The sequence below is a fragment of the Triturus cristatus genome, chromosome 6 (assembly GCF_964204655.1).
Source record: "Triturus cristatus chromosome 6, aTriCri1.1, whole genome shotgun sequence".
Classification (NCBI taxonomy): Eukaryota; Metazoa; Chordata; class Amphibia; order Caudata; family Salamandridae; genus Triturus; species Triturus cristatus.
In genome coordinates, this window is record NC_140589.1 from 889,936,863 (window position 1) to 889,963,752 (window position 26,890).

The window sequence follows — 26,890 nt, forward strand, 5'->3', positions numbered from 1 at the left end:
AAAGGGTGGCAGTGAGGGAATCCATGGAGGAGGAGGTAATTGGGGAGCGCCGACAAACATTGTCTCACTGGGCTCCACCAATGCTAAATCCGGCCCGGAGTTGAAGATCACTTGTAGCAATTTTGTGCGCACTAGAGCTGCATTAGATAGCCTATAATGGAAGCAAGCTTCTTATACACGAGTGCAGGATTTGAGAATAGCATTGGGATAAACAGATGCATTCATAAGTATCTTCAACCTGTTGGCGGACCATAGTGAGCCTTGGGAGGGATCCCAGGGAGAGAGGGATACTGGATTGGAAGCAGCTACATCTGTGGAGCACCAGGTATCTGTGTCCCCACTGACTGACTGCCTCAGCCCCACAAAATGTATTACACGTAATTCCAGATCGATGCTACCAGTGGCTGCTGTCGAGTGGTCCATCATTTTTGGCGAACATAGGGGCATATCAGCAAGCAGGCGATAAAAAATTATCGCCGCTTTTGCGTCCGTTTTCGGATGAAAAGTGGCGATAATTTTATCGCCTTATCAGCAAGGTCACGCTATCACGTGAAACCTTGCCTTATCGCCATTTCCCTTAACGCCCATCTTTGCATCTCTAATGAGATGCAAAGTGGGCGTTCCTTCCCAGGATAACGGGAGAAATGTCGCTAAGTGACATTTCTCCTATTATCAAGCCTCACGCAAAGCAACATAGCGACAAGAAAAGTAGCGGTAACCTCTGTTACGCTACTTTCCTTACGCCTGCTTTGAAACTGACTTAGCCATGATATCCTATGGAAGGTGGATATCATGGCTAAGTATGTGAGGCCCTATCAGCAATCTATCGCCAAACTTCGTGGGATTATCGCTGGGTTTCCAGCGATAATCTCACGTTTGGCAGTTAGCGCTAGGATTTTTATCGCTTTTGAGATAAGCGTTGCTTATAGCACGCAATCTCAGCGATAAAAATCCACGCTAGCCAGCAATAATTATCCTAGCGCTAAATGCGCTTAGCGATAATTATCGCCGGTTGTTGCTGATATGCCCCTGAGTGAGTTCAGCTGCAGGAGAATGACAAACACTTCTCACGTCTTGTAGTGAATTACGATATGCACCGGCTTGTTTAGGAAATTTCACATTATCTGTTTTTGGAATATCCAGTGGCATTAAGTGTTCCATCCTTTAATATATCTTCTCTTCGGTTTATGCCACATTGAATGCCCTCCACAATTTCACTGCTTGGGGCCACAACTTGATTCCCGTTATTTTGTATTACAGATCACCCAATAATTCACTTGAAATGTAGCCATTAACCAGGCCCAACTAAAGAGCAGAAGTAAATTTGCCAGCCATCTTACTGTGGTACAAAGTGCAATACGAACATGATTATAATACCAAGGCTTCAGTAGATAAATCGCTGTCTAGCTCTGGTCACAGTAAGTGCACTCGCAGCCGGTGGTGAACCCTGCTTTCTGAGGAGGAAATTTCCAGGAACTGTGTGAGAGCTGATTTCACAAGACGCTTAGGGCACAGCAGCTGTTAATAAACTGTGTTCCATAGTGGTGCTCTTTCTGAAAGCCAGACTGTAAATTAAATAAAATGACGTTCAATACTTTTGTATCCCTTTTTGCTGCAGGCTTGTATGACGGTTTCCTGCTTATCTATATTTACTAGTCCTTTTATTGTTTCTGTTTCTGCAGTTCTCTCCGTTCCACGCGACCATACTGGCTTCCTGCTCCTATGACTTCACTGTCAGGTACTTTTTGAAAAAATTGCGGCGTTGTGGCTTTTGAAAGGAATTCTGTTTGAGTTATAGTTCTGCTGCAAATAAGCCTTGTTAATAAGTGGAATATTAAACATCTTTCCCGCGTGGCATGCTTAGGAATATGAAGTGCGACACTCATCCTTCAGCCCAATGCACCCACCACACGCGTATATTATCCATGTCCCCTGTAAGGTTAACCAAACAGTCTGCCTTAAGGAAACAAGCCATGACAGATGTTGCTGTCAACATTTTTCTCACAGATTGCGGTGTGATATTTCCGCTATTCATGGTAAATGTTGATAAGCAGCTGCGTCACCGTATCCATTCCGTCGAGATACCATTGTGTATGGCCTTCTTTTCAAATCTATGTACGAAAAGAGCTTTTTCGATTTATCACTGGAGGTTGCTAATATAATATACGCACTTGATTCGTCACCTCAGCATTGTTCATGAATGCCTCCACCCTTGTTTTCCTTTAATTAAGGCTTCCTGGCAGAGTTTGTTGAAAGGAGCATTTTTCGGCCGTTGGGCTTGTATTCACCAGTCAGACTAGTCACACCAGAGTCATGGGCCTTAAAATAGTTATCACACTATTAATACTTGCATTTTGTACGAAAGGCGTTTGCACACTGGCCCATTCTAAGTATTTTTTGCTTTTTATGTATACATTTGACCTGACGTTGTACTCTGGCCGGATCACTTTTTTCCAAGGTGCTGGTTGTTCTTAGTGTAATTTTAGTCAAACAACAGAAGAGTGAGGCCCAAGCCAAAGAAAATAAAAATATATAAAAAAAAGTGAAGGATCACTCTTGTGATTAAAAAGGACCCTCACTCACCAACCTAGTTGGTGACATGCTTCTTCATTGGGTCCACACCAGAGAGGTTGAATGCCTCCCTGGTGTGCTACAACGCCTGGTTATAGCGGAGCAGGTTTTTGATGTAATCCAAGTGTGATTATGTGAAATGTGATTTAAAAAGTGGCCAAGTCTACCATCAACAGACTTTATTAGTGGTGAACTGGGCACTATTAAAAACAATGATCATACCGGCTAAATTGACCAGACTCATCCACTGTGAAGAAAAGGGAAAATGGGCAACACGTTTCTGCCTTTAGTTGCAAGGCTTTCGTCAGGATCAAGAAAACACCACGGCGGTATACGCTCGCTAAGGCGCACCCTAACCTGTGGTGTGAGAGGAACCAGTACAATTTACAGTTCGTAGTCAAAGCTTCAACATTTTTGTAAGTCACGTAACTTTAAAACATTCCGTGGAAATGCCCCATGAGTCCTGGCGGGGGCGCGAACTTGTAGTCACACTTACGCCAAAGTTCGTCACCCATACTAAACCTGCATGTTCCCTATCGCAGGACCCCGCAGATAGTTTAAGTCCACAGACACTGCAAGAACTCCTAGCAGCAGTCTGTGTACGAGCTTCGCAGTATTCCACTAAAGAGGGGCTGCGTCCGTTTTTCAGCGAAACCGACCATCGTGGCATTTATGAACAAAAATAGCCTACCTTATTCAAACTGCTCAAATCACTGTCTTTAAGACACACATTTTTCCTGCCCACTTATAGTCGAACCAGATTGCTAACAAGCTAGAGCTACCCTTACGTATGGCCCGATCTCTAGTCGGGTGGAGTACTTTCCCTATACCTCTTAACTCACCCGCTGTTTTTCTTGTTCATAGGCCTCAATGGAAATGCCTTATTAAATGCCTGACTTCACCTGCTTTTTTTATTTAAGAGATTGGCAGGTATGTATCCTTGTTGGAGATACCACTCTGACCGCTTCTTGAGTCCCTTGGTTGCTCCACACCCGGCATAACCAGGGGAAAACAAAATGCGTAAGCAGGCACAGTAAGTGTTAGACCTGGCATCCTTGGCGTGGTTTCCCCAGTCTTTTTGCCTCTGCCTCCTGCATTTATTATGTTATTCTGGACTTCATTTTTTGCTGGTTTATATACTCTGGACACTTTACCCCTGCTGACCAGTGCTCACGTGCAAGTGCTTCCTGTGTAATTTGTAATTCGGATTGGTTCTCCATGATTGGCATATTTTATTTACTGGTAAATCCTAGTATAGTGCACTGTGTGTGTCCAGGACCAGTAAATCAAATGCTACTAGTGGGCCTGCAGCACTGGTAGTGCCACTCACATAAGTAGCCCTGTAAACTTGTCTCAGGCCTGCCATTGCCGTGTCTGTGAGCGGCATTTTAAACTGCTATGGCGACCTGGCAAGTGCACCTGGTTGCCAGGTCCTAACCTTCCCTTTTACAACAAGTAAGGCACCACTAAGGTATGCCCAAGGTACCCCCATGGGCATCGTGATGTGTATGTGAAAGGAGTGACATGTACATGTCCTGATAGTGAAAAATTGCAAATTTCCATTTTCACTATTGCAAGGACTAGCTCTCCCATAGGCTATCATTGGAGCTGCCTAGTAATATTTGACAAATGTACTTTCAGTTGGTAACAGCTGGAGATTTGGAGTTTGGGCTCTCTGAGTTCAGAATTTAAAAACACATCTTTTAGTGAAGGAGGTTTTTAAGTTGTATGTTTGAAAATACCACTTTTAGAAAGTAGGCATTTTCATGTTTAACCATCCTGTGCCTCTGCTTGACTGTGGAATCAACATCTGGTTTAGACTGATAGGGGCCTGTTTGTGCATTCTCTCTAGACAGTCACACAAAGGGCGTTGAGGTGTGCCCTGCATATCCTGATGGCCCATCACCAGGCTGATGGGCCTTCCTGAGGTAGCGTGGTGGGAGCAGCTGTCACCTGCACCTAAATAAGACTGTGCCTGGCCTCTCACAATGCGGTGTCCACCCTCCTGGAGTGTGTCTGAAGACAAGACCTGGTTGGGCAAGAACTTGTGCACTACAAAGACAATTCTTTGAAGAATGTATACTTCAAAGGCCAAAAGGCGTATAAGTATTGGACCTAAAACCCCGGACCTTTAGAACACTTCTGGATCAAGAGGAACCTCTGCCAAGGAGAAGAGCTGAAGAGTTTGAGGAGGAGAACTGCCCCTTTGCTGTGTTTTGAATTGCTGGGTTGGCCTGCAGTTGCAACTTCTGCTTTGGAGAGGAAAAGGACTGGACTTTGCTTTGTATCCTGCTTGTGAAGTTTCTCCAAGGGTTTGTGTGTGCTTGCCTCCTGTTAAGAAGTCTCAGGGCCAGCAAAGACTTCACCTTCAGCATCCCTGAACTCTACTGCCGGGATTTCTGGTCTGCCAAATGGTGCTAATTCCAGTTCTGGTCCCGTTAAGGTTGCTCTTGCGGCACAGATCTGCTTGAAATCATCAAAATTGACACATCGCCCTTTCAGCGCCTGTTTTTCTGACGTAGCACCACCGTGCAGGAGAATTTTCCACGCACCGCCTCGGTGCGGCCGAAGAAACCAATGCAGCGCCTCCCCGCGGCCAAAGAAACCGCCGCAGCCCGAGTTCAGCATACTGTGTATACGTGGTCCAAGACTGCCGCATTTACTTCGACATGGGCCCTGATGTGCGACTGAAAAGATCAACGCATAGTGGGACCGCGGCTGAAGAAATCGACGCAACGATTGGTTGCCGCCGCATCGACCTCCAGCGCATCTGGATTTCCACGCATCCTACCTGTGCGACAAGTTTCTCAGCGCATCACCCGTAGACCTGGACTGCCTTGGATTACGATGGATCGCTTCCCCCTACAGTCCGAATTTGATACAACACTTCTCCTGCGTGCAGCGGAACTGATGCATCGCCTCCCCAAGAACTCGGGAATTCACACATCGCCGTGTTTTCCAACGCTTCCCTACTTTGCAGCTGTTTTGCCTTGTGGATTTTGACGCATTAAGGTACTTTGCATAAAATCACCGCATCCATAGAGTTCTATTGACAGAATTGCTTGAAACCTTTTAAAAGTCATATTATGAGTTGCATATGTTGGATCTTTGTCATGTTGGTCTTGTTTGGTTTAGATAAATACACCTTATTTTTCTAAACTGCTGTGGTGTCCATTTGTAGTGTTTTCACTGTGTTACTGTGTGTTAGGTACAAATACTTTACACATTGCATCTGAGATAAGCCTGACTGCTCGTGCCAAGCTACCAGGTGGGTGAGCAGGGGCCATCTGGGTGAGTAACTCCCTTATCCTGACAAGAAGTAGGGGTCCCTACTTGCACTGGGTGCAAACCCCTGCCAACTAGAGACCCCCATTTCTTACAGTAAGTCCTTGTGTTTATTGCTCCACATCACCACAGCTACTGGGATTTTGCAGCACGGGAAGACCAAATTATGTGGCAGAGTTGGCTAAATTATGCATCAAGAAAAGGCAAATTTTTACGCCAAATGTGGCACATTATGTGATAGCATTACTTCAAGATGTTGTCAATGTTTCACATGTAAATACTGTTTGGGCAAAGGTTTCACCTTATTAGTACCAGTTTAACAGAGGGGAAGTGTAGAGGTGTAATTAAAAGGGTAGAGCCAGGAATAGAAAATGAGAAACTGGGGAGAGTGAGTGGAGAAGGAGTGGAGTTGATTTAAAAAGGGCAGAACCAGCAGGAGAAGTTGGAAGGCTAGTTGGGAGATGAGAGGTTAGGAGTAGACCATACAACAGAGAGATGTGTTTAAGAGAGGCAGAACCAGCAAGAGAAAATAAAAGGAGGGGAAAGTATAGAGGTGGATGTAAAAGGGCAGAACCAGGAGTGGGAATGTAAGAGGCTGGAGAGAAATGAAAGGTATAGAATAGAGTGGCTGAAAAGTTGGTGTAAGAGGGGCAGACTTGCAAGAAGAGGTAAGGGATTATAGGTGAGAGAGGAAGAAGCAAAGGTTGAATATAAGAGGGAAAACCAACAAGAAAAGGTAAGAGGCTTGGTTAAGAAGGAAAGGGAAGGGGCTGTAATGGGGCAGAATCACTAAAAAATGGATTACCAGGCAGACAGTGATATAACAGAAGACAAAATAAATTGTATATTAAAAACATAAGCCTACATGCTTATTATCGCATTGAATCCACTAATAATGCACTGATATATATATATATATATATAAAAGCAATAGGGCATCGGGTGTTATGTTAAATAAGAGTGATTTATCAATCTGTCTACTTAATGTGACATCATACCAATCTTCTTGTTGTCCTTTGTTTCTAAAATCCCTGAAAAAGTGGTCAGCTGCCAAATCTCCTTTGTCAAGTAATTCACTTCTTTGCCGTGTTCATGTTCAAGCTGCCTTCTGCTCACCCATTGGGGGAGAAGTATCTCTTCTTGCTGCATCAGACAATCTGTGCCTGATTGAGGTAGAGCCCCCAGATATTACTTGATCTTAGCGTTGTTTGTGGCCTCCAGTGCTTATTAATCGACTGGAACAATATAGCATTCGAAGTACTTCCCTGGTGTGGTTTCCATCTTGTCTGTCTCAGAGTTCACAATCAGTCCACCTTCTCCCATTTCAGTCATGTCCTAAATCTCTCGCTTGTGGAACCCCTCAGGGCTTCCCTCTGTGCACGGTGCTGTTTATCCTTTATCTTATCTGGTTAGTGTTATTTCTACCATCATCTGGTTTCCCTCTCTAAAAGTTTGTGTATTTGATATCGAAAGCATTGTTCTCTTCAACGATAATGTCGGATGTACACAGGAGAAGGTTTGGTCCTGCATCTTAGCAGTTGCCTACCTGATCAAGTCTAATTAAAACTCAATAACAACAAAACAGAGGCTCTCATCTTTAGAGGAAATCCTAAGATATGGTCTTCTCTTTGATAAAAGGGTCCAGCTGCACCAGTGATTAATTTGTACCGGTGTTTGCCGATGCTCGGCACCGGCCTTATTTCTCAATACTGGCACTTATTTCTAACAGACCACCACATGGTGGCATTGTCTGTATATTTTTTAGAAAAGCACACCAGTGAAGTATTTATAAATAATGTCAAATACACTAAAATTAAAATGACAATACATCTCTCAGGTAATTTGTACAGCTTTGGTGACATGGAATAATCCAAATTGTCACATTTGTTCTCGTGTGATGGTTTGTAGGGAATGGTGGCATTGCATTTGGCAGCACCGGTAGGGTGTACAAGGTGCAGTAGCCTTCTGTGAAATACCTTGAGCCCTTCCACTTTGTTTATACAAATTATGCACTGAAGCTGGGCCGACTACCCACCCCAACTCAGTCAGCAAGAAATCTGGGATTCATTTTCAATGATCTAATAACCTTCTTTGCACAGACCTGTCATGTATCTTTCGCCAGATATGTATGCTATTCAAATCCGCCATTTGTTACCTTCTCACTATTGTCAGATTGCTGTAAATGTATTGATTTTCTCACAACTAGATTATGGAAACTCTATCTTGAAATTTCTGCCTGTCGCACTCACCTCCTTCAAATTATTCAGAGCGCTGCTGCATGCATCACCTGAGCTCTGGCCTCTTGCTCGGCCATCTCTTGCCTCCTTCTGATGTCCACTGGCTTCTAGTCACCAAACGATCTACCTTCAAAGCTTTGTGTGTTTGCCATTGTACACCCCAAAAGCAGTCCCTTTCTTTCTTCAGCATTGTATCACTGCTTACGGCTTCCTAAAATGATAAGGGCGTTTAGGAACAGGGGCATAACAAAGGCCCCCGCTGCCCCTGTGGTCTGGGGGGCCCAGGCTTACCCATACTGGAGGGGGCCCCATCAACCCCTACTGATGCAAGTGTGATGGGCCCCTTCAGCATATCTTGCTGGTGGCCCCCTAACGTTTTGTTACGCCACTGTTTAGGGGGCTCATTTTTCTGTGTTCTGGCTGCAAAGCACTCGAACTCCCTCCCACTTGATCTTTAGTGTAACTCCAGCCTTTTGTACTTCCAGCAAAAAATTCAAACTTTGATTTTTTTAACATTTAGGCCGTCTCCACCTCTCATCCAGTTGTTCTTTGGTGCCACCATCCACTGTAGGAGTAACAGTGCGTTTTTCAAATTATTTGAATTATTTGTCTTCATTTATGTCATTTAGTGGAACAATACATACAGGAATGTGGTTAACCAGCACCATTTGCCTTTATTTTTTAGAAAGTCCTGGGAAGGTGCAGGGGCGGCTCCTGGGCAATGGTGGAGGAGCGTCGCCCCACAGGTCAGTGCCAGCACCTGAACAATAAAACAAAATGATCTAATTACTTTATTTTTTAGTTGCTGGCTGAGCCAGCGTGCAGTAGGGAGGGGCCGGGCCGGGGCCTTGGGAGGGGGGAGGAGGAGTGCCATGTGCACTTCTAACTTGTGTTTGGCCGGACGTCTCAGGCTGGCCAAACACACATGCGCACTTAAGTTTCTCCAACCAGGCTGCATTGAACAGCTGCCCTGGAGAAACCCCACAGACTCCCTGAGCGTAGTGTACTTTCAGCCCGCTTAGACCAATCCCTGCGCTGCTCCCACAGTATGAGAGCAGCATGGGGATTGCACAGGGTGTCTGTGATGTAGTCCCAGTGTCTGCTGGAACCAGGAAGACCGAGGCGTGACGCTTGAGGCGGCCAGCAGCTGCAGGTAAGTTTTCCTTTTATAAAAAAATTATTATTATTAAACTCCCCCGCTGCGCTCACCCTCCCGCCCTCCCTATGCGCCCCTTCCCCGCCTTACCACTTTTTCTTTGTGGCGGCTGCCACTGGGAAAGTGGGAGGGCGAGGATGCCCGAAAATCTTTTTAAAGTATTTTGAAGGCCTATTAAGTTGAGACAAATGCAACTGACATAGCGTGATTTTATGGTGCATCCTGTGTCACTAATTGTCCCAAAAATTTTATTCCAGAACTAGAAGTGCTACATGATATTTGGTCAAATGTATTTTAAAACGCATCTTTTACAATTTGTTCTGCTTAAATTCCTTGAAGGAGAACCTTGAACTTTCTGTAAAAGTTATCAAGCCCTGTTATGGTTAGACCAATGTTAGTGGCCCAGTGTTTTATAAGATGATCAGTTTGCCACATATTGCCCAAAAATTACTCTCATGCATGGTACCGGCCACTCGAACAAAGCTTTAAGTCTGTTTCTGATTTTGGCTCCGCCTCCAGCATTCGAAGTGTTAGCCCCCCCGAACTTTAGGGATAGCTGTACACCTGATGCAAACAGACACACAGAAGAAAACTATGATGATAAATTGTGAGTGGTGAAAACCTACCCACAACCACCTACCGCCTAGTGAAGTGTTTTCTTATTTAGACAATGATGTAAATAACCACTCAAACAGTGATTAAATCTGCATTTTAGAGTGAGTGTGTCTCTACAGTCAGTAACATTTGCATGCATAGATTTTTTGAATCCCATTGGAAGTCAGCTCTATTTCAAAGTACAGTGGGGCATATTTACAACAGACGGCGATAAATATCGCAAAGCGCGCTTAGCACTTTTATATTTATCACCGTCTATCGCCGGAATTTATCGCCATGCTTGCGCTGTATTTACAATGCATTGCGCAATGGCGATATAAATTCCAGCGATAGCGGGGTAATTGTCGTTTTGCAGGGAACAATGCTGGTTTTCCAGCGATGTTCCCTGCAAAACGGCGATATGCTTGGTGATACGACCATGTGGTCGTCACACAAGAATCCACCCCCCATGTTAGGTATGGGTTAGTCATGATTTTAGCAGACGTTAGGTTTTGGCGAAAACAGCGGTTTTCGCCCAAAACTAACGTATGCTAAAATGCGTGGGCCACCTTGTAAATATTGCGATGTGCACATCAGCGATATTTATAAGGTTGTACTGCCCAGTGACGCCCACTTTGCATCTCATTAGAGATGCAAAGGAAGGCGTCGGAAAAAGGTTGCTAACATGGGCTTGTAAATAGAGCGATATTTTTATCTCCGCTTTTTTGGCTTTAAAAGCCAAAAAAGCGGAGATATGGCCCTTGTAAATATGCCCCAGTGTTCTTTGGTTATTGGTGCCCCTTTATTAAATCTGACATGCAGCAGAAATATCCTTGCTGTGGTGCCGAGCAGCTCAATGAAAGAAAGGAGTCCTAAGCACAGAGGCCCGCAGCCTCAGACTCCCGCTTGTGTGCAGGGATCTCTCCTTAGTTTCTTCCTGCATGCTGAGCCTAGCAGTGCTTAATTTGAGCCAGTGGTTTCCGGTGTCCGACACCGGCACTTAATTGTCGACACTGGTGCTTGTGAAAAGTCTGTCAGAAGGTTGTGCTGTCCAGCTAATTTAGAGACGACCACAATAACAGTTAATTATTAATTCAATATACATTAAAAATTACTATTACCTGCCGCCCAAGCCATTATTATAGCTTTGGCGGCCTGAAATAATCCGAATTGTGACTGTTGTCATAGTTTAGTAGCTGTGATGTTAATATCCTTGGCAGCATGGCAGGGGCAATGTGTGGTGCAAGCTGCAGTGGCCTCCTGACGAGAGCCCTGGCACTTACGTTTTTTACAAATTAAGCACTGCATACGCACCACATGACACATAAACAAACATACTACCATAGTAAATGTGCACTCACTACACTGGTTGCATGAGCATACACATAACTTAGGCTGGCACAGACACCCACCCATTAGCATAGCCTTCTCTCCTTAGCACCTTCACAGCACTCCCACAGGTGTTGACTGCTGCTCATCTACACAGCCCAGCGTGGACAGCACCTCTGCTGCATGTGGGGAGCATAGGGGGATGGGCTTGAAGAATGAGGCAATAGCATGGGAAGCAGGCACTTCAGGCTCAGCTCATTTTGGGCTTGAGGATTAAACAGGCCTGGGCATAATTCATTGAGTTTCACTATGTGGAACTCCGCGAAGTTACAAAAAAACTCTGTGGACTTCCGCAAGTGGCGGAGTGCAGTGCGAACTGCCGTTCGTGCTGATCTTCCTGCCGCTCAGGTAGAAATTCTACCTGAGTGGCAGCTCTCGCTCACCAACTTGCCATTTGCGAGCGCGAGCGAGGAAAAAGCTCCACTGCACTACGTGGAGCAGAGTTTTCTGTACTCCGCGAGCTCCGTGGAGCAAGGAGTGCAGAAAACTCTGCAAACTGAGCAGAGTTCACTGTCCAGGCCTAGGATTAAAGAGAAACGTGTGCAAAGTCAAGCTAGGCATCCGGATGGGCCCTTCAGTGGCTCTTCCAATGCACCTGGTTCAGCATAAATAGCTATATATGTACCCCAAGAAAAATTGCCTTTTTCTCTGAAGTGTTCATTAGTGCGCTGCCTATGCATGGACAAGATTGGGAATTAAGAACATTTTACCAGGATCACTCCTTACAACGAGCAAGTGTCGTAGGCTTCCAGGAGTACATTTGGAAACCTGTGCGTATTCCCCAAAAAATTATATCTGCATCCAAACATGGTCGTAAACTTAGATTTACAAATTGCTGTAAGATTCGAGCCACTAGACTACAATTTGAGAAGTTAGTTTACAGATTGACTGATAATTCCATTAACGCACACTCACTAATCAGTTGATGTTACTAACCAGTACCATGTCATTTATATTTAATGATGTTGCTACTGTTAAAAGATTGCGATTCCAGTTTGCAGTACCATATTTATATATTGTGGTGATTTTCACTTCTGAATATATACATCCACCTATCTATCTATTTTCTTGATCAGTGTTTGTGTCTTCTCACCTATTACTGACTGTTTACTCTTCGAATGTTACTCCTTATGTTGGATGTTCACAAGTAAAAGTCAGATACTTAAATGGGACACAACTCTGTTCTCCTACTCATGTAATCGTGTTACAGAGGCTACTACATTTTTAGGTCTCGCGTGCGTTGCAGCACAAAGCGCTGCTACGCCTCTGCAAGAGATTTTGTAGGAGAGGATTTTCAGAAAAGGGCTTGAAGTCCCGCCCCTCAATTCCATTGGCAGGTGTCACCGTTTATGCTAAACGGTGGCCTGCCATTTAAAATGAGGGTTTTCTGTTCACGCCCTTTGTCTCGGAGCCGGACTGGCTCACCTGCTTTGCTGCTGTCGCAAAGCAGTTTCTTATCTTTATGGGGGCCAAGCACATGGCCCCATAAAGGTAAGAGATCCCCATGCTGCAGCTGCAGCGCGGTCCTCTTTCATTTTCGGGACCGCGCTTGTAATTTATAGGCACGGGTAGATGAAGTGCTTTACCCAGGAAATCCATATGGGGAGCCGTGGCGGGTCTGGTGCCTCGCTCCCCAGTGCCAAAGTCAGCTGCTCTGTCTGTTAGGCCACATCTCAATGTCTGCAACCAGAATTTCGCTTCACATCCTGCTCGTGAGGAGGCACCTGCCTACAATCACGTAGTCATTCAGTGACAAATGTTGACAAATAGTGGGGTTTAATTTCAGGCACAGGTGGCTTGCCTGTTGCTGGGTGCTCAGATATTCTGTGTGATGTGTGTTTGTGGCCGATCACCTCGCTGCCAATGAACAGCGCCATGATGTGGCCCGTATTCGTCGGCGAGATACAAAAGCAGGAACAGTCAAAGCTCCTCACCGCTCCCTACATAACCGTAGACACGCAGCACCGTACCAGGGAGTGAGTGCTGATGACACGCAAGCAGCCGATAAGCCGCCAATAAGAGCGCCAAGTGTGAGGGTGTTTTTAGAGCAGTTTCCACACGTCAGCGGGTGACAGGTCTGAGGCCAACTCTTTCCACATATGGCCCCAAGCAGCTGGCAGATGCCAGTGTGTTCCCGCCAATGGGGGGCGGGGGGAGATGATCCGGTGACCTGGAGGTGAAAGGCTGAGTAACCCTGGGCCAAAGCAGCGAGCCTTCCAGCCCCCACCGTGAAGTGATGTAATTAATGGACTAACAGAAGCGCTGGTACATCCAGACACGGCTTTGTCGGGGTGCAACGTGGAGGCTGGATAGAGAGCGCTGCGCTGCAGACCAACTTGCTTGAAAATAGCATTTTTTTTAAAACAGGTTTATATAGCGCAAACTCGACCAGAAGGTACTGGAGCGCTTTACATGAGCACCAGTTACGTTACACAAGGACACATTCATTTTTTGGTAGGCATGGGTAGATTGAGTGATTTAGCTAGAATCACGGGATGTTGAGCCAACGCTGAGGTTTGAAACTGGTCCCCCAGCATCAAAGTCTGCAGCTCTGGCCGTAAGGCCACATCCTCTCCAATAAAACTATGAATACACGATTTTGTAATTTAGTGGAATGTGTAATATAGTTAAGAACTTAAGGTTCATATATCGGATGCTGAGTTATGTATGCATCCAGGTTTGATTCCCAGTTGGCCAGAAAAGCCCTTTATCTGTCAGAGGTCCATAAAAAGAGACGTGTGGAGCAGGGTACTAGTAAGAAGGGCGTTCTAAGAGTTATAAAACTGTGACATCTTGTACTTATTCAAGTCAGATATATTTGCTTCTATCATCTTTATTTCTTCAGATGATGGTACTTGTGACGTTGAGTTTTTAATGGTAACATAAAAACTACCGTGATTACAATTAGCAGAAGACAGAAAAAATGCCTCTTGGTCAACAGCTCACCCACAACTTGGGACAGCTTGAGAGGTCTGCACCAACATGGTATTATAAATATCGATTTTTATGTCGTTTTTATGACAGCGCATCTAGTGGCACAATCATGGTCGTGACCTTCGGATCACAACAGATGTCAGCGGCGAGCGTTAACGCGCTCAAACAATTTACTAATTCCTGGGCACTGAGTGTGAATGACCAGTTGAAAAAAACAACGGGTCGCGTGCACTAGGGCTTTAGGTTGTGACGTCATTGCAGCTCTAAGAGACCAACCGGGAAAATACTGGGGTTTAGGAAGATCCACCAAGTAACCTTTTTTTCCTCGGCTCGCTCGTTTTGCTTAATTAAATGATGCTTTGCTTTAACGCCCGTGAAATTTTACAACCTTCGAAGTTGCTCACCGAGAAAATAAAAAACAAACAGATATGTCGTAGCCAGTGAAAAAGGGGGCGTGGTGAGGATGCACTGTTTTCTGTCTGGAATATATTCCCTTGCGCTACTTAATATAGGTTGCATCTCGCTGACACAACTGCAATTCGTTAAAAACATATATATTTTTAAGTATCTTTCTCTCCGTGGACAAATAAAGCTACTGGAAAACAAGACACACAGAAGTTGCCAGAGGACAAAAGCCACATGTTTTAACATAAATAATTATGTAAATGACTCTGTTTCACCAATTTATAGGCATTAACACGCACATTTTAAACAAGCATTTGCAATGCAATAGGTTTCGCATTAATGAATGTTTGAGCTATTGGCGTTGCTAATAATAATGCAACACCAAAAGCTAAAACTTTCAGTAATGGGAGACCTATTGCATTGTAAATGCTTGTTAACTTAATTGGTAGCTTTTACACCTTAAAGTGAATGATGCCTCCTCACAAGGTCCTTCATCAAGTGGAGAGGTCACTGTAGCTCTAACACTAAATTACTGCTTTCATCGACATTCCTTCTTTGCTTAATTTGGGTTTTTATTTGTTTTCCCATCGGGAGTCGTTCGTCTTCTGTCCAGTGTTTCGTCCTCAATAAGGCTAAGTAAGACCTTTTATTTTACATGGATGCATAGTAGTCCCTTAGGTAATATTCGGTTTGATTTAGCCAAGGTCTCTTTGGGTGGCCAGTCATGAGAAATACCAAGTTTAGATGACCGGTCCGTATATCATTATACTTACAGCCTGCTCATGTTTGACCAGTAAAGTCCAGTTCACCTAACACTCAGTCACAAAGAACGAATTGGCCGTCCCGGAAGCATGGTGGGGTTCCAAGGAGATTCCTGCCTCATGGATGAAAATCCTCTTTTTGGAAGTGTTCAGAACTTGGGCAGTAGAGGTTACAGGTATAAAAAGAGGGTGTGGCCTAACGGCTAGAGCGGTCGAACTCGAAGCTGGGGAACCAGGTTCAGTCTTGGCAGGGACGCTCAACATCCTGTGATTCTGGGCAAATCGGTTAATGTACCCCTGCCTAGCAAAATGAATGTGGCCGTCTGTAACGTAACTGGCGCTCATGTAAAGTGCTCTGATACCTTCGGGTCGAGTTCGCGCTATATATCCCCCCCCCCCCCCCCCCCACACACACACACAAAAAACTTGACCTTTGTGAGTGACATGCGTCTTAAACTGTGCAACAGGGTTTCATCCGCATGTTCACCCTCGTATGACTGGGATAGTGCGCCATTATTTTTTTAACACATCTTGCACTGAGCAAAAAGAGTGCTAGGTCTCAAACAGCATAAAACATAATATTTTAAAATCTGTAAAACCCGGGCTGTGTTTTTAGAATACATATGTGGATTGTGCCTCCAAGGCTGATGCCGTTTCTGGTGGGGCAGTCCCAAAACACTCCATCCATACTTAATTTAGCACAGTACTGCAGTGCAGTGGCATGCACTAAGGATAATCAAACCCACCTGGAATTTACACCCGGGATTATCTTCTTATGTGTTTGCATTCCCCCTTCAGCCTCGAGCTTCACTTTGGACGTTATGCGCCATGCTTTCTCTTTTTTTTGAAGAGTCTATAACTTTCAGAGATTGAAGTCTACATGCACAGTTCTTAGTTATTTCTTCTTTTTTCTTAATAATATTGCTGTGTACTGCTTTTAATGAACCATCAGTGGGAGTACCCATAACAGGATTCTGATTCCGGGTACTTGCTGTTTGTTCTTACATCACACTCACACTGCGTGAGCAGAAGCTGTTTTCCGCTCCCGTGACTTTATAAAAGGAAACACCTTTTTTTGGTGTTTCCAGTCCTCACCTAGGTCATCAGAGACCGTTGGGGGAGGAGTGTAAAATGGCGGCCTTCCCTCTCACCTGCCTCTGTTCCGCCTTCATGACGTTGTTCGAGGTGAGGGGACACAGGTGCATTCTGCTGCCGCAATCTGCTGTCTGTTTCCGCAGGCCTCTGCAGACCCGTGCAGATGGAGAATTCGAAGCCAGGCTGGCACAGCGCTCATGAGCTGCTTGTCAGCACGGTATCGGAGGGGGGCACTAGGTGGAGGGACGGTACAGAGAGTAGTGTGGAGGGTTGGCAAAAGGACAGTTTTTTTTTTATTATGTCGAAGAGTGGGCCGCTGTAGAGGCTGGTGGGGGCGATGACAGGTATTGGACATTATTGATTACTCGGATAGGATGAAATTATGTTGGGTGGACACTTGCTATATTTTTTCATTTGTGAGGAGGAGGGCACTAACGAGTGTGGAAGGACATCAGATTAAAAAAAAATCATGCAGGACGGTGAGACTGAAAGGGGTGAAGTGATACTGTGTATGACTTCCCCTTGACTCATTTTCTGCTGCCTAGATGATCCTATTGTCATCTAACCAGGGAAAGATGATTACATAGGACCATACGTAACATAAAATTGTAGCTGGGTACCTGTGATGAATATGGAACCTTCTACCTTGGGCTTTCAAGTGACATCATAGACAACTCAAGGGTCACTCTCGTCGTCTATTGGATGCGACCCTGAGGCGGAAAACAACCCTGTTATTTGTAGTAAATTACTTGTCTACTATTCTCCACTGTACTGCTCTATCAGAATGTTCCATGACATCATAGAATGCCTGAGTGCCTCTCTGTGTTAGAGAGTCAGTTAGTCACCTCAGGCTGAGCTGTTAGGAGCCTGCTCCTGGTGGGGCTGTCTTTGTACCATCTATCTTCTCCTACTATCCTGATCTCCTATACTGGAACCAAGCTACTAATAAAGAAGTAACCTACATGTACATATGGACTCTGTATCTTCCTTTACAACATTATTCTTTTATCATTTGTTTAGAGATTCCATTGGAAGCCTTTAGGTTAATAACTTGATCAGAATCAGTTTTTTCAATGTTGCAGTGTCACAACAGTGGTTAACCAAAGACACTGTTTGGTGTCAGCCCGGGGGAGCCCTCACCTCGCCCTTGTTCTGCTTCCTCTCCCAGGTCTGTAGAGACCCAAGCGCAATGGCAGAATGGCAGTTGGTGGTCTCACCTGTCTTTTCCCTTTCCTCTCAGATTTTCACAGAGATGCGAGAACGTTGCAATGGTGGCCGGCATGGCTGGTGGGTGTGCACAGGGGAGGGAAGAAGGGCTGGGAGGGCGCGGGTTACAATGTAAAAAAATAAATAAAACTTTCCTTGCCACCGGGTCCCGCATCTCTCCTCCGGCTCACCGGTCTCCGACTCCAAGAACAGGAAGCAGGCAGCCAGGCTCCCTCCCCTAAGCCAATGCAGCGTTGTGATTGGTCTGATTGCTGTGACATGGCTTTCAGCCAGGGGCTGGAGGGGTGGACGTGTTCGACACACAGGCTGTAATGCAGCATTTATGGAAAACAGGGAAGTGCGCATGACTGCTTTAGGCGGCCCGAGAGGGCCAACCGAACAGTCATTGTGCACTTAGGAGTGGGTAAACCACTCCTCCCCTGCTCTGCAGCCCCGCCACCTCACGCAAGCTTCCGCAGCTGGAGGACAAGATAAAATGATAATAAAATTACATTATTATCATTTTATTTTTGTCCTTTCTTTTACTGCTGCTGAGCAGTCGGGTGACGCTCCTCCGCCTTAGCGTAGTAGCCACCACTGGAACGTTTGTGGAGCTATTCTGAGTGGCATTGTAGACAACTTGAGCTACGCTCCAATTGACTAATGAGGTTTGTGTATTAAACCTCTTCTCAGCCTGTTTAGAAATGATTGGAACACCAAGGGGTCGTGTATGTTTTTATTGAAAAAAGATTGATTACATTAGTTTTTCAATATGCGTTGTAAATAAATAAAAAAAACCCTGACTATTTTAGTTGAAAATGTTGTCATGTGAACAGACATCTTTTCGCTTCCTTTCTAGCGAACTGCAAAGATTAGTACCAACCAATGCGTCCATTGCATGACCTGTGAAAATTATATTTTATGAAACATGCCTCCTGCTTTGTTAAGCTGTATTTGCTAAAAATGCTTCAGGGGAAGCGTGGGGCTGCCGAAGCCATTTTCGAAACAGTCACCTCTCCAGGATGCACTTGAAATTAGAGCATGTGGGAATTTTCCACCAGTAAATTTCTAGCTAGCCCCTCACCCACATGCAGCATTATTGCTTCTGAAAAAGATGTTACAAAAAGTGGCAGAAAGGATGTGCCCTCTATGTAGAAGTTTACCCTCAGCTAAAACAAGAATACCTTTGCCCATGTTTTTCAGAAGCTTTGGGTAAATGAAAGTCTGAGTGCATTTCATCCTTTGGTTAGCACACATTTTCTCATTTATTACGGGTTGTGAAACTGGGACTTTCCGTGCCAGAGAGCGTGCTTACATTTTATTGCTCCTAGCTGCGCGAACCACTGCGCGTCAGAGCCACAAGTTCGCAGGCTGCTGAGTCAGCATTCCACCTGCCACAAAAATGCCTGATTTCATTTATAGCTAAAATACATTTCTGATAAAGTGGTTCACGGAGGCTCCTTATTTATGGGATATTGGTTAATTTAATTGGCTAGTGAGTTGCCAGCAGACAGGCAATCTGCAGGAGACGGCCATTTGCTAAGAACAGCTCACAATAAACGCGGGCAATGAGTGACCAATTTCCTTAAATGGCCTGAACATATCTTGAAGGCAATTCGTCACAATAATGAATCCGTATGGGTGTCGCGTCGCTTATTCACACTCGTCCAACGTTTGACCCACACGTCAGTACAGTTCATCCCGGAACACGGACAGACGCGCATAGAATTAAGAAGCATTTGCAATGCAATAGGTCTCGCATTTGCGAGAGTTTGAGCTATTGGCATTGTAAATGCCAATGCCTTTTTATGTGTTAAGCAAACCCTCAAAGTACAAAGTGCGTGTTTACGCAGTGCTGCGTGCAGGTTTTTAAAACACATAAACAAAAGGCATTGTCATTTAGAATGCCAATAGCTCTTTTATGTATTAATGTTGGAGCTGCTCTCTGAATGTTCATGTATTTACAGGTCATTAAGTGGAAAGTTATAGCATGTTTAGACACTAACTTCAGTCACACGAATATTGAAATTACAAATCTTGCTCAAGGCAAAGGTCGATTAACATCAGCAACAGCCATGAAATATTCCAACAATTCAAAACAACATAGGAACAGCTAAACCATACAAACACAAAAATGGTTTGTGATGCACCTCCCTGTAGGTAAAGACACGGGTCCTTACGTAATATCCCTCCTGCGTTTAAACAAAACAATGAGCCTTATGCTCTCACAGTGTGCAACACCACTTCCCCTGCCGTTCCTCAGGGGCGGTTAGATTAACCAACATACACCTTGCCAACTGTAGGTTGCACCACACAGTCCCAATGTCCATAGATAAATCACTTTATGAATGTCCGTCCAATATTGATAATGTTCAAAGTTCTTTATTCTTCTTTTCAATTGAGAGATATACACCAAACAGCCAACGCGTTTCGTTCTATTAGAAGAACTTCATCAGGGTGAATGTATTATTGTTGTATTATTGCTTGCAAATTTAAATCCAAAGGAAAAAAGTTGTCCGACTTCTTCCACTATGGGCTCCCAGTTTAATTTCCCCTTCCGTTGAGGTGTATGCTGGCCGAGACAAAATATGTCTACTATGCCTATTAGACTTTTTTGTCATGCTAAAGTCCAACTTCGACGACAGTACAATGTAAAAAGGCTGATGTGCCAAAGTAACTCGGTCCCGGGCTTTGAAGCATGAAACTTTTCGAGTAGTATTGTTGGAGCTGCTTTATGAATGTTCACGTATTTACAGGTCATTAAGTGAAAAGTTATAGCATGTTTAGACACTAACTTCAGTCACACAAATACTGAAATTACAAATCTTGCTCAAGGCAAAGGTCGATTAACATCAGCCTTTTTCACACAAGGAGAGTGAGAGAATGAATAGGACAGTTGCGTTCTCCCAAACAAAACTTTTTATCACTGAAGGCAACTGTTGCCTGAAACTGTGGAACCTCCGGGGGCTACAGTTTTTTACGAGAAATTCCTACGATGTTGTCTCTGTCAGGTGGAATATCAAAGATATTGAATGAAACGCCTCACTCACATAATAGTGACATGCTTCATCATAGGCGTTTCCTCCACACCCAGATGAGATGATACTATCTGGGCGGACTCGACCAAAGATATAATGGGAGTTCTTATATAAGTAGGTTGCTGGTTAAGCAGGGAACCAGGGATTCAACGGCAGGCGATGTGTCGAGTAGGCGAAAAAGCGGTGGCAGTACCTTGACGAATGTGTGACTACAGGATGCCACCTCTGACACACGATTCCTGCATGATGCCTAATAGCATCCACCAGTAGAAATTACTACTGGAGTTCGAATACAAGAAATACAGGTGAGTGCATTAGGCCTCACGTTTGGTGTGCATGAAGTATATGCGAAAAGCCATAGCAGGGACCTTAAAGTAAGGTACAGAAACACCACGCCCTGACGAAGGCCCCAGACCCGTTTGGGCTATTTGAAGGAGGGCCGAAACATGTTGGCAATTATCTGAGGGTACATTTGAATATACTAATGTTAAAAAAAAAACAACATATGGATTTTAAGGATACCACAAGTGCCTCAGAATAAAGGATTGACACGGGGTACACTTGTAGGTATTTTTAGTTTATATAAAAAATCTGGTTCCCTGCTTAACCAGCAACCTACTTATATAAGAACTCCCATTATATCTTTGGTCGAGTCCGCCCAGATAGTATCATCTCATCTGGGTGTGGAGGAAACGCCTATGATGAAGCATGTCACCATTATGTGAGTGAGGCGTTTCCTTCAATATCTGTGATATTCCACCTGACAGAGACAATTTCGTAGGAATTTCTCGTAAAAAACTGTAGCCCCCGGAGGTTCCACAGTTTCAGGCAACAGTTGCCTTCAGTGATAAAACGATTAACATCAGCAACAGCCATGAAATATTCCAACAATGTCAAAGTCTGCACTCGGCAGTCACAAAAACACAATTTTACCTTGTCACTGATTTTGCTCCTTCCCCTTTTCTCCTTAAAAGATTCCTATGATTCCAAAACGGTCCTGGCAGCACAAGCGTTCTAGGGGGGGTAATTCTTCCAGAAATCAGCAGGGTGTACGTGCGGGGGTTCTAAGAAGGGGTGAAACAACAACAACAACCCCGTTCACAAGAAAATGGTCTTTTAAAGACCTGTGAAGTACTTGGGGGCAGTTGCAATAAGAGGGACGACAGGCCACACACAAGAGCTCCAAAACTGTCTCTGTGTGTGCCTGGGAAGCTGTCTCAGCTTGGGCTGACACACGTTGGATGGGGGTACTGAAGCCCACCGGCATTTTCCCGGGAGCTGCCGAGCGCGGGTGCTCGGCAGGGCTGGGGAAGAGTCAGTCACAGGCCAGGCAGCGCCTGCCTGACTTGTGACTGCTTCTCTCCCAGCCCGAACAACCTTCCCGAGGCCTCAGGCCACCCTGAACGGGCAGCTCTGCAAGCCCGCCTCAGGTCCTAGCCCCACCAGACAACTGTGTGCAGCCTTTGGAGGTGAGAACGCACGCTGCAGAGACAGTAGGTGCAACCGGACCTGTTCCACGTGTACAAAGGTGTTGCATGTAATTTATTACATTTCAGAGGAGACTTTGTGTTTTTTTTTTTACAGTTGGACTCGTGCGACTGCGGACACTATCAATTGTTCCTTGAAATCTATGACCTCAACTTTTTTTCAGAGACTTTTTTTCGTCAACTTTTATTTTAACCATGTAAATACTTGTAGATAGGTGAATTAACTGTATATTCTGGATAAGTTAAATTATTTCGGCCATGATCGCTGCTTCAGGAAGGTAATGTTCTTCGCTGGCAAAGGCAGTAGTTTCGGGACGCCTCCTGTGCATTCGGGTCAGGTGCAGCGTGCTAAGGTAGCGCCCCAACCACAGCTGCCCCCCTGCCAGACTGGACAAGTCCCCCTTGGTTGTTCTAAAGTAGTACATATGTTTACTGAAAAAGGTAATGTGTGCGCGCGCCCATGGCATTGAGATTGAATGCGGCAAAATAACACCTTATCTAAAGCGAATGCACTAATAAACCCACGTTTGTTACTACAGTACGTGGAAACCTCACCTGAGCAAATCTCTGTTACCCCTCTCAGATTGCCTGTTCCAGTGACGTCACATGCGGATCCAGCTCGTCTCAATGTAGGGGTTCCCTCAATGTGAGGTGTCCATATTCCATTAACCTGACCCTTTGCTTCCTGGATTTAGAGAACCACGTTTTTTTTTAACAAATACACATGAAAACTGCAATGCATAAACCTTAAATGAAAGTTTGATATACTACTGAGCACCTTTGTTCATGTGTGTGTGTGTGGGGGGGGGGGGGGGTATCCTTCCCCAGCAGAGGGTTCAGCCCTTTTGAGTCATGGCACCTCCCCATGCAAAATAATGGTAGTAAATAGAACACTGTATATTACTGTCTGTGCATATATATCTGTGTCTATACAACATGGATCGATGAGTGGATAGATGGAAGGATGGATGGATGGGTGGATTAATCAATGGATAGATGGATGGATTAATGAATTGATTAATGAATGGATAGATGGATTATGGATGGATGAATTAATGAATGGATAGATGGATTATGGATGGATGGATGGATTAATGAATGGATGGATAGATTAATGAATAGATAGATGGATGGATGAATTAATAGATGATGGATAGATTATTGAATGGATAAATAGAAGGAAGGATGGATGGATGAATTATGGATGGATGCGGATGGATGGATTAATGAATGGATAGATGGAATATGAATAGATGTGGATGACTGGATTAATGAATGGATAGATTAATGAATGGCTAAATAGAAGAATGGGTGGATTGATGGATGGATGGATGTTGAATTCTGGATTTCAGGGGAAGTATTGTCGACGTGAGATACCAGTGAATGCCCTTTATTTGTCGGGCTGCCAGAAAGAGAGGCGTGTGTCCTTGTGGGCAGAAGACTCTCACTTGTAAATCAACACCGAAATCCCCTTATTTCCATAATCCGCACTTGCTTTACGCCCGGAAATATATGTATATAAGAAATTAACTATGAACTGTCGTATCTTGCCACTAAATGCAGGGGTGCTGGTGAAAATGACAGTTTAATGGTTACAAGTGGTTTCCACTTGGCTCAGATTGGGCGTGTAATTGTTGACCAAGCAGAAAACAGTTTTAACTGGTAGACTGGAATTTTCAGGGGGGGGATTCAAGTGATGGAAAGATACCACTGTGCATAGTGCACAGGCCCCGCACGTCCATGTGAGCACGGACTTGCAACATGTCATTATTTTCGATGTCGTTTGATAGATGCCGATTTATAAGCAGTGAATTAAAATGCACATTTGCGAGCACTGCCAGGCCACGCCACCCACGTCATGAACATCACAGCCTCGACCCGCTCTTCAGATGCGAGTTTCGGAGGGCGCGCCTCGCTATTAATTATCGCCGTGTAACACCGTGACCCGCGCTGACCTCTGGGCACACGCAGGAGAACAAGCGCCAGGGAAGACGGCACAAGAAAGGAGCCAGAGTGATTTATGGCTGCAGGGAGAGCGGGGGCAACAGGAGAGTCTCCAGTTACAGACGCAGGCTACAGCGTAAGAAACAGATGGCACACTGCAGGCAATTAAAAGAAGTGCAAGCAGAGCGGACTAAAACTGTAGTTAGGCGCCGCTGATTCGGGACTATACGGAAGTTAGCAAATGATCAACAGCCAATAGAAAGGAAGATAAAAACAACAATACCACAAGTAAACCAATAGCAAGCGGAAAAAGAAATTACATGGAGTTTAAGCCAACATACAAATTGCTTTATGTTTCGCTGAGACAGCGCATGCGCTGCCAAGGCAAGACCTAAAAAGGTGTATTTCCTGACATTTTGTGAGGAAACCCTCTCAGGTGCCAAAGTAGTAAAGCCGTCAGTCCTCTCTTGCTACGCGGCGGTGTTTGGAAATTAGGAGCCTGCGGACATTTTCTCTTTATGTCACACAAAGCCTGAAGGCAGCAAGGCTACTTTGCTCGAGTCAGGGGACCTGTTTCCAAGGGAAGTATTTTGTTCCAAGGGTTACTCACGGCGGGCCCTCTTTTCAACCGAGTTTTTCTTGGTGGATAAATATTTGGGGACTTCATGGTAAAACAGAGAAAAATCAGACTGTAAAGAGGTTTCAAGTTACTGTGTAAAGGGGTCAAATAGGATTTTATATTATATTTACAGTGTAAATATTCTTATTATGGTCTTGTGCTAAATGGAGCAGACATTTTACGTTCCTTTTAGCACTAGTGCAAATTTAGGAACTGAGTGCAAATTGGACTTGCGTATGGCATGCCCACTGATTTACCAGTAACTTGTAGCGCAAAAAGCAGTTTCTCCTGCAGCATTTTGGAGAAGAATAAGCCACAGATTGCGCTGATCAAGTGAAACCAATTTCTTTAATTCGTGTCATTTTCAGCACAAATTTTAACTAAATTGGTTACACAATTTCACCTTGTCAATAATTTTCAAAATGTATATTGCATTCATTTTCACTACTACATTTTCAATTTATCACCCTGCCCATTTCAAGTAAATTCTCAGTTCTGTATGTTTATTTTACTTACTAAGATGTCACTGGTTCAGATATCAGACAGGTTACCTTAATCTGTAAGGCTTCGGCCTTTGACAGCATTAGTGATAATGTCAAGAAAGGATCAATGTAGATGATGAACTATCTCAACACTCTTTTGAAACAACACATATAGCAGTAAATGCCTGTTGGTACCAATTACGCAACATGCCAATAAGTATACCAAACTCATTATAAATCATTTGTCAAGTATCAGCCTTAACAATATTTAGGAAATGCAATAATTTTCCCCCTAAGCATCAGTTTGTCTGTTTCTGAAATACAAACATTTTGCCGAGTTATTCCTTTCAAATAAATAAATACAGTTCCCCCAAATATTGTTATTTGAATAAAAACCACTATTTTTGTCCTGAAACACCGACTCAATATTTTTATTAATTTCATATTTGGTACCCAAACATCAGGCTACAGTTTCCATCAAGTACTCGCATATACATAGACACACTCTGCCTTATACCCGTTTTGTCATCACATATCATGGCTTTTCCCTTTAAAGTCAGAAATAGATCCAATGTGAGGAATGGCTGTAATACGCCAGGGATAGGCTTGGTTATGCCAGGGCCACCATTATGCAATGGTAGGGCTCCGCTATACCAACAATGCTCTTGGTATGCTAAGATGGGGCATTTTTATGCTGGAGTTGGGTGCCAAACTGCCAAGAATGATGTTAACAATAGACAAAAAATGAACATCATTGTGCTAGGATCAGACATATGCCATGTGAGGCCTCCATAATGCCAAATAACCCTGCATAGTCTAGTGATGGGCAGCAGTACACATTGCATAGCACCCCAGCAGCTAAGTATCTATAGTTTTCTTTCAATAAATATGTGATTAAATAATAGTTTCAATGACTCCATGCTCAGTATTGTTGGGGTGCTTCTTTGACAGCCCCAAACCACAGGCTCAATTATTCAAAAAATGTCTCACTGGGTTTGTGAACATTTTGAAAGATGTTTTTTTATTGAGTAGTAGAGGCATCCAGCCCTTGCCTTGCTCAATGTTGAATGGGTTGGTGTTTATTAATTCCTACAATTGCCTTGCCCATCGGCAGGAGTCACGTGAGGCCCCTCTTCCGCACTGTTTGGACAAGGATGGGAAATGAGCCCCTACTCATGTCTTTTTTGCCAAGAGCAAGGCTGTTAAATGATGAAAAGAAGAGCTATTGAAGAGGGCAGTTGAGCCTCCACTCACCCCTGCACTTATAGTTGTGGGCCAACGTGCACCTGGTCCTGTGCCCTGGTCTCCAATCGGGAATAGAGTGCAAGAGCTTGCCTACATGACCTGCTTCTCTGTGTCCAACAATGTGCTGCAGGCAATTGGAAAGCAGTTCACATGCAACCCTAGGATCAGGTCTCTTGCTACCTACTGTAGTGTCCTTTTTAGGTCTCGGCTGACCCAGCGCATGTGCTGGTCTGGCGAGACTTTTTGTGAGGCCTTAAAAAATGCTACCATGGCCGGCCTAGAGCTACAGTGCATGTGCGCAGGCGCGCGCTGCGCATGATCGCGATCACTTTCACTTTCGCGGCCGCACTGTAATACACACGCATCATTCCTTCATTCATACTGCAAAGTGTGTGCACTCACCATCACGTACAGTTCTCAAGCAGTACTTATACAACCTCTT

At 44.5% G+C, this 26,890-nt stretch overlaps 1 protein-coding gene across 1 annotated transcript in view; it reads left to right on the forward strand.

The window, feature by feature from the left end:
• PEX7 (peroxisomal biogenesis factor 7) overlaps window positions 1–26,890 on the forward strand; it is a 1,030,600-nt gene that overhangs the window by 564,737 nt on the left and 438,973 nt on the right. The window contains exon 8 of the mRNA XM_085611529.1: window positions 1,683–1,738. Coding sequence (XP_085467655.1) covers window positions 1,683–1,738 — 56 coding nt within the window. The remainder of the gene's footprint in view (window positions 1–1,682; window positions 1,739–26,890) is intronic.